The sequence below is a fragment of the Erythrolamprus reginae genome, chromosome 2, assembly GCF_031021105.1.
Source record: "Erythrolamprus reginae isolate rEryReg1 chromosome 2, rEryReg1.hap1, whole genome shotgun sequence".
Classification (NCBI taxonomy): Eukaryota; Metazoa; Chordata; class Lepidosauria; order Squamata; family Dipsadidae; genus Erythrolamprus; species Erythrolamprus reginae.
In genome coordinates this window covers 316,482,796-316,495,623 of record NC_091951.1, presented here as the reverse complement: position 1 = coordinate 316,495,623, position 12,828 = coordinate 316,482,796, and the positions used below count along the sequence as shown (strand labels likewise).

Genomic DNA, 12,828 nt, shown 5'->3' with positions numbered 1-12,828 from the left:
AGATATCTTCAAGTTGCCAAGGTTGGGAAACACTGCAATACGCTACCTCCAAGAGTAGCGTACCTCAGCTTTGCCTACGTGGCACGCGGGCACCTGATAGCCAGCGAGGTATCTTGTGACCGGGACGCCTCCGGGAGGCTCCACGGCGGAGATTTCCGCGTGACGAGAGGACGTGTCATCCACGGGAACAGGGAGAGCGGAGCGGCCTGGTCCCGTTCCCTTGGCAACGGCGCCGCCGCCGGGCTACTCCCCAGAAAAAAGTCGGATAGGCCGACTGGGGTCCCCGCCTCTCCCGGCAGTCACGTGACAGGGCTTCTGGCCGCAGCTCGTCGCCGACAGCTTCCGGGAAGAGCCGGAGCGCGAGGGAACTGCAAGGGCGGGCGGGCTAAATACGGGTTCAGGTTAGGCACTCCGACCGCTGAACGGCGAGGTGTGGCGGGACGATGTTGACCAACAACGTCAGTTACAACGAACAGTCCGGGGATGCTCAGCCCGAGGTGGGACAAGAGGCGGCGCCCACCATTGCAGCCACCGCCGCTCCTTCGACGGCCTTCGGGCTCTTCAGTAGCGACGGCAAGAAGTAAGTAGAAGGCGGTCGGAGGCGGGGGAGCCTTCGGACCGGGGCGGGAGGGGGCTGTTAGGTTAGCTTCTCTGCAGGCAGCGACGGGAAGCGCAGGCGACGCCTTCTCCGTAAAGAATAGAATAGAATAGAATAGAAATCTTTATTGGCCAAGTGTGATTGGACACACAAGTAATTTGTCTTGGTGCATATGCGCTCAGTGAACATAAAATAACAACAACAATGATAATAATAATAATAATAATAATAATAATAATAATAATAATAATAATTTTATTAGACTTGTATGCCGCCCCTCTCTGAAGACTCTATAAGAAATAGATCTATAAGAAAATATAGATTTGTCAAGAATCATGTGGTACAACAATGATTGTCAAAGGGGTCCAATAAGCAATGAAGAAACAATCAGTATTAATAAGACATTTTAGGATATAAGCAACAAGTTACAGTCATACAATCCTAAGTGATGAGAAAAAACAGTCATGCAGTCCTAAATTATGAGAAAAAGTGAGTAGAAATAGAAGTGCAGACTTAGTAAAAAGTTTGACAGTGTTGAGAAGTGGAATTATAAGTGCTGCTCTGGGCCACTTTAGGTGGCTGCTGAGCTTTCCTGCAATATTACAGCCCCTCTCGCGCCTCCAGTTTCTCCAAAAAGGAGGCTCTCTGCAACTCAATTAGACACTAGAAGAGTTTTTTCCCCGAGCGCCATCACTCTACTAAACTAATAATTCCCTCAACACTGTCAGACCTTTTACTAAGTCTGCACTTCTATTTCTACTAGTTTATTTCTCATCATTCCTATCATCCTTTTCCTCCCACGTAGGACTGCATGACTGTAACTTGTTGCTTGTATCCTAAGATTTTTATTAATATTGATTGTTTCTTCATTGCTTATTTGACCCCTATGACAATCATTAAGTGTTGTACCACATGATTCTTGACAGATGTATCTTTTTCTTTTATGTATGCTGAGAGCATAGGCCCCAAGACAAATTCCTTGTGTGTCCAATCACACTTGGCCAATAAAATTCTATTCTATTCTATTCTCCCATTTGATAGGTTTAATGAAAGGGCAAGGGGAGACAGGATAGCAGCGTTCCAATATCTCAGGGGTTGCCACAAAGAAGTCAACCTATTCTCCAAAGCCCCTGAGGGTAGAACAAGAAACAATGGGTGGAAACTAAACAAGGAGAGAAGCAACTTAGAACTAAGGAGAAATTTCCTGACAGTTGGAACAATTAATTCGTGGAACAGTTTGCCTCCAGAAGTTGTGAATGCGCCAACACTGGGAGTTTTTAAGATGTTGGATAACCATTTGTATGAAATAGTGCAGGGCAGTGATGCTGAACCTTTTTTCCCTCGGGTGCCAAAAGCACATGTGTGCACGCTATTGTGCCCATGCGAGTGCCCACACCCATAATTCAATGCCCCCCTGCACATGCATGTGTGATCCCCCCCGTTCACACGTTTCTTAGCTTTGGGTGAGCCTGGTAGGCCCATTTATCACCCTTCCCAGGCTCTTGAGCCATTCTTGGAGCCTGGCGAGGGCGAAAATGGCTTACCCCTGCCCCCCCCGGAAGCCTTCCAGAGGCTGAAAACGCCTTCCCAGAACCTCTCCACATGCCAAAAATCAGCTGGCCGGCACGCACATGTGCACTGCAGATTAATTAGGGCAACTGCTGGCGTGCCAGCAGATATGGCTCCGTGTGCCACCTGTGGCACCCGAGCCAAAGGTTCGCCATCACCGGTGGAGGGTCTCCACTCAAGCAGAGGGTTGGACTAGAAGACCTCTAAGGTCCCTTCCAACTCTGTTGTTGTTGTTATTATTATCATCAATACGACACAGCAAACAAGATAACTATGCTGGATTTCATATTTCATCACCAGTCGGGCGCTTCCCAAGCACCTAGGGCTGCGTGATGTAGCGGCGAATTATGTATGCCAATCCCAGTAAAGTGGCCTTTTGCAGTTGACAGAAGGAGATTTTGTCAATTCCGATGGTTTTCATATATCTGCTGAGATCCTTTGGCACTGCGCCCAGTGTGCCAAGGACCACTGGGACCACTTTCGCTGGTTTATGCCAGAGTAGTTGCAGCTCAATTTTCAGATCTTCATATTTTGCAAATTTCTCTAGCTGCTTCTCCTCAATTCTGCTGTCTCCTGGGATTGCGATGTTGATGATACATACTTTCTTTTTCTCCACAATCATCATCATCATTATTATTAGGTCGCTAAGCAGGAATAGCCGCTCCGAGTCCTCGGAGAGGGGCGGCATACAAATCTAATAAATAAATCTGATAAATAAATAAATTGCTAGACAATTGTGCAACACTTGAATATAGGAATAATAACTTGGTTTTAGGAATACTTTCCCCTCGTGTTTTGTACTGTCACTTCTACCTGTGATTTTTTTAAACTTTTTTTTTTAATGTTTGGGGTGCGGTGGAGTTAATGATGAATGCTCTTGCTATGCTAACACAGAAATCACACCTTTCCATAAATTATTGCTCGATCCTTAATGGAATAGGCTGTCCATGTGCTTCTTGATTTTTTTTCCTGCTCCATATAAAATACGATTTTAAAAAAAAGTTCAGAGAAAGACCAAACTACTGTAGTTGCTTAATGTCACTTTGGAATGACTTGATAGTTAGCCGAATGAGTAAGATTTTCTTTTTAAAAAATGCATGTGATTGGAGAATTGGAAAGATTTACAATTAGAAAAATGAAGTTAAGTTTGGATAGTGATTTATTTATGTATGGGTGTACACTTATGTATGGGCATTATGTATGGGCATGCATAAGTGCACCAGCGTGCCTACCGTCCCGGTCCTATTAGTACCAATATTGTGCATATAAACAATGTTATTTCCTTGTATACTACCAATGTGTACTTGACAAAATAAAATAAAAATAAGTAAGTAAGTAAGTAAGTAAGTAAGTAAGTAAGTAAGTAAGTAAGTAAGTAAGTATGTATGTATGTATGTATGTATGTATGTATGTATGTATGTATGATTATATGCTGCCCAATTCCCAAAGGGCTCTGGGCAGCTTACAACCAAATACACTTAAAATGTAATATACCCCCCCCCCTAAAAACAGTGCAAAACAATTTAAATGATGAGGTCATACATATGATTGTTTCTTACTTGATTCCCCCCCCCCCCCCCCAGTTGGGTTGACAGTTTTGAAGAGACTTGACAGCCTCTGGTTAGTTTTTATTACAGTACTGGTATTTGCTAATGTCAATTATAATGTGCTCTTGTTTCTGATTTACTTAAAGGGGTAAAATAATTTCTTACAAATTATAATAGCATGAAGATTATTTCATTATATTCTATTACATAGTTCCCATCCTCTGTTCTAAAGATTATAGTTTATTAAAATCTGATATCTGGTAATTCTGCTGTTAACTTTTCAGACTTGCCAGTAAAGTTTAATAATTTCCCAGTAGTTTCCCAAGTAACCCTAAAATTTATTTTGTTGTATTGATTACTTTATAGTTTTAATAATGGGTAATTGTAATATCAGTTTTATTAAATAATTTTTACTATAAAGGTTTTAGTTGTGACAGTGAATATAACAGTAGTTCATAATCTGGTATATAATGGATTTTTTCATAATTAATGTAAAATATAGTACTTTAAGATGGGGTGTACTACATAGTCTTGTCTACAAATGGGCTAGACGTGACAGTTAAGTGTTAGGACAAAACTCTTGTTTTTAAGACCAACTCCAGTTTAATTCTGTGCATGATTCTCAGGGTTAAAAAAATAAGAAGCCTTTTTATTATACTAAGATATTTATCACACTGGTAGGTTCTAAATTAGATTGCCACCATGTCGCTCGCTCGCTCATGACACTTCTGCGAGAGCATGAACTGCATGCACCGAAGTGTTGCAGGTGAGCGGAGCCTCCCGTCGCTGCTACCAGTTCTAAGAGCCGGTCCGAACCAGGAGCAATCCATCGCTGATTTGTCAGTATGCACAGGTTAAATGTTGGGAATTACCAATTTTTAGATCTAATATTTGCCATTCTTTGCCAAAATTTATTCCATGCTAACATTGAAATATTTTATAATAATCTTTTTTATCAGTTTATAGAAAGAATTTTATATGTTCACAAACTTTGTCTCTTTGGATGCGCATTAAAATCTATAAAAAAATTTCATCTTCTTTTTCTTTCATCTTTTCTTTCATCTTTGTTTCATCCCTATTCAAAGCACAGTGGTATAGCTTAGAGGCATGGATGCTATGTATTTATTTCTATTGAATATGAATAGTACAGTACTTATGTAATTAATTTTTTCCCCCCTTAGACAAAAGTTGGTTAGTTACTTTGACAGAACTAGGAGGCATAGGATTAAACTCTCCATCGTCTGGTTTGCTTCTTAATATTTTTTGTTTCTTTTATTTTAAATTACTTTAAATTGTAGTTGTGGGAGATTCGTTCGAAAATGACATAAAAATAAATTTAACCATTTCCTTCTTTATATCTTGATGAAGATCACTACTTCACAAGCAGCTGTTTTTATCGTTAGAAAAACTCCCATGGAATACCAAACTACCATCTGATTTTACATTAAGTTTGACAGTTTCAATGTTTTTTTACTTTCTTTGATAAGATGATAATATGAGAAGAATTATGAGTAAATTGATGGTTCAGTGAAAGAAGTAGAGTTGGAAGATTATCAGCTACAAGTGCCAAAATGACAGTTTTGATTGGCAAATCTCTCAGGAAGCATTTCCATGCAGAGTTAGAATTAATTCAGCATATAATTTATATTGACAGTCTTATTTAAATTGCTTTTAACTATCAAATAGAACTTTATAGCATTCTTTAAATTGTGCTATTAATATGCAGTTGTGTTTTCTTATTCCCTTAATATCAAGCATAATTTATTATTACAATTTGGTGTGTTCTAGAAAGTGCAGTTATATCAAAGCATCTGTTTCTGAAGTTTTCGAGTTTGTAGAGATAACGTGAAAACGTACGTCAGGATATGCCAGTGACTTTTAATTATAATGAATTCAGAATAATGTTTATGATGTAGTATTTTTTGTAATAGTATTTTTTGCTAATTGAGTCTGTGCATTAAAAATTGAGATAGAAATTATTACATAAATAAAATAATTTTGAGTCACTGAAGATTCAATCTCATATTATTTATTTGTCAGTAGTGCAAATTGATGAAGGATTATTATCAACAATTTTTGTGTAGTCAAAAGCTGAAGTAGAAAAATGAGCATTGAGTTCTAATAAGAAAACCGGTAGGCGGCTTCCTCAATTCTCATTTATTTCCTTTGTAACATACTGCAAATAATAAAACTTCAAAGAATTCACCAAAATGTTACATTATTTAAAAACATTATAGCATATATTTTATTTTTATAGTTTGTGTTAGAAGGAATCATGTGAGTCTTTCAGTGATGGCAAACCTATGGCATGGGTGCCACAAGTGTCATACAAAGTCATATCTGCTGACACACAAGCAGTTGCCCGAGTCTGCGGAGAGGGGCGGCATACAAATCTGATAAATAATAATAATAATAGCTCAGCTCCAACGTGCATATGTGACCTGGGCAGCTGATTTTTTTGCTTACAAAGAGACTCTGGGTGGTGTTTTTGGCTTCCAGAGAGCCTCCGGGAGGATGGGGGAGGGCATATTTACTTTCCCCCAACTCTAGGGAAGCCTTTGGAGCCTGGGGAGGGCCAAACATGAGCCTAATGGGCCCACAGAAGTTGGGAAACAGTCCGTTTCCGGCCTGTTTTGGGCCTCAGGGGGGGGGCAAGGTGCGGGGTGCGGAGGAAGTTGTTTTTGCCCTACCCAGGCATTTAATTATGGGTGTGGGAACTTGCGCATGCGTGATAGCACACGCCCACGCTCTTTCGGCCCCCGAGACAAAAAAGGTTCACCATCACTGCCCTGTACCATCCCAGACATATGGCAGTCCAGAGTCAATAAAATATATTCATTTTATTTATATTGCTCTTTATAATGTTGTAAGATTATACTAAAAGGTACGCGGTGGCTCAGTGGCTAAAACACTGAGCTTGTCGATCAGAAATGTCGGCAGTTCAGCAGTTCGAATCCCGAGTGCTGCGTAACGGAGTGAGCTCCCATTACTTGTCCCATCTTCTGCAGTTTGAAAGCATGTAAAAATGCAAGTAGAAAAATAGGGACTTTCTTTGGTGGGAAGGTAACAGCATTCCGTGCACCTTCGGCATTTAGCCATACCAGCCACATGATCCCGGAGACCTCATCGCACAGTGCTAACTCGCGTCTTTGAAATGGAGATAAACACCGCCCCCTAGAGTCAGGAATGATGAGCAAGTCTCCAAGGCTAGTTTCTGCTGAATTTTGCAATTTAAGTGGGAAAAGTAGAGAAATTGGCAAGGCACTAAATTTCAGTCTGCTTATAATTTTTCTGGGTTTTAAAATTATTTTTGGAAGATTTGTGTGGAATTCAGGGGTATCTGTTTACATAAATAATGGTGTTTCTGAATTTCTTTCCAGCTGAATTCACATTTTCATATCTATGACTTCATGGATAGGCTTATGAATTTTATTTGGCAATAATACAGGATGTTCTTCTAACTTGTCAGTCTAGTATATATCTCTAGAGTCCTTTGCTACTCTTTCATTGTGGTTTAATCCCTGCAGTATTCTTTTAAGCCCTGATAAGGATAGTCAAGTGCTGCTATCTGCTAAGATGTTAGATAAATGTAGCCTTAGATTTGTGACTGACATCCATTCATTATTAATGAATTTATATGAGGGAATTATTCTTTTGAGAAATTAATTTTGTGGATTTTTTTTTAACCTCACATGACAGTATTTAATTCCTCCAATCTATTAGTTTTTTTTAAAAAAAACTTCTAATGCTTGGAGACTGCAATGCATGTATAAAAGAGGTGTTTAGAGTTTCATGTAGTAGTTAAGGTGCTGGCCTAAAAGCAGGCGACCGGGTTCTAAGTCTCCTTTATAAAAGTTATAGTTAATATGTTGCACCATAGATATGATGCACCAATAAATTCAGAGTAGCAACAAACTTAGTTAAAATAGTTTTTGGCATTTTAGTAATTTAGAGCCCCATGTTACACAAGGAAATAGAACATTGATTGTGAATGAGATCATTCTGGGATAAAAATATTCCACTTTCCAAATATCAGTCTTATTGAGATGAAGACATTCTGTTTTGATCAGAGTTTAAAGTAAATTGAACAATTTACTTAGATTTATGTTAGATTTACTTCTAACAAATATTTTAATTGACAGAATTTACCCAGCTGTATCAAGAAAACAATTAGTTTTATTAATAACTAATACTGCTTGTTCATTTGGCAGAATTCTATAATGAGTGCTGCAGAACTATGAGCTCAGAAGTAAAAGTTCAGATGTCTTGCTGTAACGGAATTTTTTTTCAGTAGCTTTGGGGATTCCCTAGAATCCTTAGAGCCAGGTTAATCTAGTGAAAGGCTTGGCAATCTTAAACACTCAAAGAACCACTTGGACCCATTTCCCATAGAAAGCAAAACACTGTGTGGGCATGGCCAATTCGATGTCACTCACACCCACTCAGTCACATGACCCCCAACCATGCTAGAGCCTAACATTCTCCCAAATTTGCCATGCACTGCTTTCAGGCAATGCTTTCTTCCTATTAAGAAGCTCTTGTGGTCTATCTGAGGCTACTTGCCTCTGCAGCCTCTGAAAACTGCATGGAAGTATGTTCTCTTCTTGTGCAATGTTGGAAAGTTCTGGAGGCCACCCCCGTTCTCACACAACCCATTCTCTTGACTTTCTGAGGTCCTGGGGAAGAACACTCCAATCTTACGCAGCCTCTCCAAATCCTGCGGGAAGCGGATATGTTTTGAAGAATAGTGGTCATATCAATGACTATTATGTCTTCCAAAATATTGTGGCATTCATAGGTTCACCATCACTGGTCTAGTGATTAAAGCACCAGACTGGAACTTGGGAAACCATGAGTTCTAGTCATTCCTTGCACATGAAAGATGGGCCAACTCACATCACATGGTTGTTATTGTGGAAAAAATAGGAGGAAAGGTATTAGTTATACAGTGATACCTTGTCTTACAAACTTAATTGGTTCCGGGATGAGGTTCTTAAGGTGAAAGGTTTGTAAAATGAAACAATGTTTCCCATAGGAATCAATGGAAAAGTGATTACTGCGTGCAAGTCCAAAATTCATCCCTTTTGCCAGCTGAAGCGCCTGTTTTTGCGCTGCTGGGATTCCCCTGAGGCTCCCCTGCATGGGAAACCCCACCTCCGGACTTCTGTGTTTTTGCGATGCTGCGATTTCCATGAGGCTCCTCTCGCTGGGAAACCCCACCTTCGGACTTCTGTTGCCAGCGAAGCGCCCGTTTGTGCGATGCTGGCATTCCCCTGCTGGGATTCCCATGCAGCATTGCAAAAACACGGAAGTCCGGAGGTGGGGTTTCTCATGGAGGGGGGAGCCTCAGGGGAATCGCAGCAGCGCAAAAACGGGTGCTTCGCTGGGAACGGAAGTCCGGAGGCAGGGCATCCCAGCAGCAGCGGTGGGTTTGTAAGGTGAAAATAGTTTGTAAGAAGAGGCAGAAAAATCTTAAACCCCGGGTTTGTATCTCGAAAAGTTCGTATGACGAGGCGTTTGTAAGATGAAGTATCACTGTATTTGCCTTCTTGATAAAGGCAGGATAAAAAATAATGTGTAATTTGGTCACCATGAACTTTATGATTCTGATATTTTTAAAATAGCCCAAAATAATTCTTTGTCTAAGTTATTTGGTTATAAAATCTGTGGGAATATATGTGTGTAATTTTGATATTTTTTTAAAGAAACAATTTGATTTTATATAAAAGTTTGTATATGCCACTGTAAATAAAAAAGAGTTTATTAGAACTGTTACTCCAGCAGATGGCCATCTTGATTAAGCTCTGTGAGCACATGCTTTTTTCATTCTTTTTTATTTCTTCATAATAAAATGATTTTTCCTTATTTTTGTTTATGCTTATAGCTGTCTTTCCACAAAGCACTAGTGGCAATATATAATATTTTGATGGCAGTGTAAACAAATTCTTAAAGTTTGATATTCTGAATGCAGCATAATGATGAAGCTCATTTCTCTCTATGAACAAAGTGTCCTAATAGGGTCTTTTTAAAAGCTGCAACCATTAATTTAACCAATCTGGAAAGGCAGGACCTATGATGATTTCAAATTAGAAGAAAATTAATATGGGAGGAGGTAATTTTACAGTGGGAACTACCAAGTTTGACAAGGAAGAATTGGAAATTATTGTAATATATCCAAGATTTGTGTTATATGAGCTGTTTTCAACAACTAGATAGTAGTCTTGACACTCAATTCTGCAGTAGCTGATTTTACGTACAGTACTGTTTTGAAGTGGAGCCCCATATAGAGTGTATCATGCTTATCTGTTCAGTAGATTAAACTATGAATATAGTATTTAGTCAAATGTCAAAATTTGGAGATAGGGCAAAAATAAAAGACAAAGTTCTCCCTCATGGTGCATATAGCAGCCATGCATGGGTTAATCCTGTCTGCTCGGTGATTGGACTGAGCTTCCAGTGATGTTGCTGTTGCTCCTCCTTGCTCCAGTTTCATTTTCTCAGTCGGTCCTCTTGGATCGTTGTGCTACAGCTCTTACTATTTGAGGTGTTTATGTGTCTGATAGTATGACAGTGTTCCCTCGATTTTCGCGGGTTCAAACTTTGCGAATAGCCTATACCACGGTTTTTCCCGCCCGATGACGTCATACATCATCGCCAAACTAATAATTTTTGCAAATAAATAACCAAAAAAAATTATTGTTAATAAATTATTATGTTTATAAATATCAGGATCACTAAGTGTCTTATTCAATGGTGAGTACCAGTAATAATAATAATAATAATAATAATAATAATAATAATAATAATAATAATAATTTATTGGATTTGTATGCCACCCCTCTCTCTACTGGTGAGTAAATGGTTGTTAAGGTAATGGGAAATGGTAATTTAGGGGTTTAAAGTGTTAACGGATGGCTTGGGATACTGTCCATAGCCAAAAATGGTGTATTTACTTCCGCATCTCTACTTCGCGGAAATTCGACTTTCGCGGGTGGTCTCGGAACACATCCCCCGCGGAAATCGAGGGAACACTGTAGTGGAAAGAAATTCCCAATTTTGACTGTCTCCCTAACGTGAGTCTGTTCCACCCTGATTAATTGGGGAGGTGTCTGCACCACGTGTGGTAAGGAGGAGGGGCAGAGGGGTCGTTCCAGTATCAATTCTCACCCCTCCCTTGTTCGGTCCCAGGGGGTTCTCGGGGGCTTTTCTCTGAAAGACATGCTTGTTTAAATTTGTGAATTGGGAGGTTTGATCGGCAAACAGATTGCTGGCAGCAACACTAATTGCCTCAGCTGGTGAGTAGTGTGATGCCCGACATTTTGGATCCGTGCTGATCTTCCCAGGTGACAAAATAAGCGTGCAGCGATAGATATGAGACTGCTTTGATTTAGTTGGGGGAAGCCAGAGCCCTCTGAATTTCTGCGTGGCTCACAGCTCAGCGCAAGGCAGACCAGCTCCTCCCCACTCCCTCCACCATCGGCCACGAGTTTGCAGTAGCCATTTTTTTCAGCAATTAGAACTGCAAACAGGCCTCAGTTGGCCTCATTACTGAGAAGGTGGCATTAGCGATTGAATGGGGCCTGACCTGACTGGAAGCTAGCATATCGACCTGCCTCATAGCACAGCTAGCCATTCTGTTAGCCTACACTACAACAATACATAAATAAATAACAATACTACTATGTACTGCTACTACTACTAATTTTATAAAGTAAAGTAAAAAGCACTAATTTCATTATTACACAGTCAGTAGCTATATTGAGTTCATTGAAGCTGCTGATCATCCCAGTGAAGTTGCACGCTTCCTGGTCAGCAGCGTGCTATGCTCCTAGGGCACAATACTCACAATTGACAGTGCCATGCCCCTAAGGCACGACAACAAGAATATACCCCTCACGAGCCAGGTGAATCAACAGAATTGGATGAATTTCCAATTCATCTTTTCCGACCATTACTCCACAAGGTCCAGATAGCAGCAGGCTTGGCACCACCTTCTCTGGAACCTGATTCCAACAAATCTCGGGACAAGACAGATCCGCTGTTTTGTGAACAGCCAATGGCCCAGGAGGTAATCCCTTCCCCCAAAATGTTTGTGGATCTCATTGCCCGTCAGTGGTCCAACACTGGTGCAGATCCTAATCCATCTGCTATGGAGAAACGGCTATATAATGTGGCTCCAGACCTGTCGAAGATTCTTCAAGTTCCAGCGGTTGACACTTCAATGGTCGCTCTCCACACTGTGGCCGGTGTACCAGGTGACCCAGCAGAATCCCTACAGCCAGAGGATCTCCAAACAGAACTGTCCCTCCAACAGGCTCATCAGTCATCCGCCTGGGCCATCCGTGCAGCCACCATGACGTCCTTCTTTGCGAGATCTTCATTAATCTGGCTATGACAGTGGCAGGAGAAGGCATCACCTGCAGAAAGCCACTCTTGCCAGGACATCAATAAGTTGATTGCAGCAGCTCAGATCACAGCAGATGCATCTTTGACCATGGCTAGATTCACATCCAGATTGTTAGGAACAATGGTGACAATTAACCATTGGTGAGGCGGATGACCATCATAAGTGGAAGTTAGCCATATCATGCTATAAAGGGGAACATTTCTTTGGCAAGTGTTTAGATCCGCTGCTGACAGAGACAAGAGAGCACAGGAAGATTCTCCCAGTGGTCACCAGACACTTTGACTACCAACCAGTGCCATACCCCAGGTGACAGCCTTACCGCACAGATGCCTACTTCCAGAGGTCACAAGGATTCTATGGCCAACGTTTCAAACCTTGACAAGACAGACTAGAGAGGAACGCCCATTTAGAGCTAGATGCCCCTTCGAGGAGGAGGAGGTCATTCTGCCTGACGCCCTCAGTAAGTGCACACCTGAGTTTCCCTTCGGGAGTCGGTTGGCCCATTTCGCTGACCAATGGGAAGAGTCCACTTCAGACACTTGGGTTCGAGAGACTATAAAATCTGGTCTCTCTCTGGAGTTCCTCTCTACCCCACCAAGGTTCTTTCTCCATTCTCTGGTCTCCCATGTTCCATCTATGAGATTCCATATCCAGGCTATTGAAATAGATCCAGAGGATCAAAGAGAACAGGGTTTCTATTCACTCCT

General features: G+C 40.9%; 1 protein-coding gene across 2 annotated transcripts in view; it reads left to right on the top strand.

Moving 5' to 3' along the window:
- Nucleotides 1–294: 294 nt before the first annotated feature.
- The window catches only part of AP3B1 (adaptor related protein complex 3 subunit beta 1), a 187,579-nt gene continuing 175,045 nt past the window's right edge, over nt 295–12,828 (top strand). The window contains exon 1 of one of the 2 annotated variants that reach the window (XM_070743219.1): nt 295–580. In XM_070743219.1, the coding sequence (XP_070599320.1) occupies nt 444–580 (137 nt within the window). In that variant the 5' untranslated portion in view covers nt 295–443. The remainder of the gene's footprint in view (nt 581–12,828) is intronic. The other variant, XM_070743220.1, reaches the window with a different exon arrangement.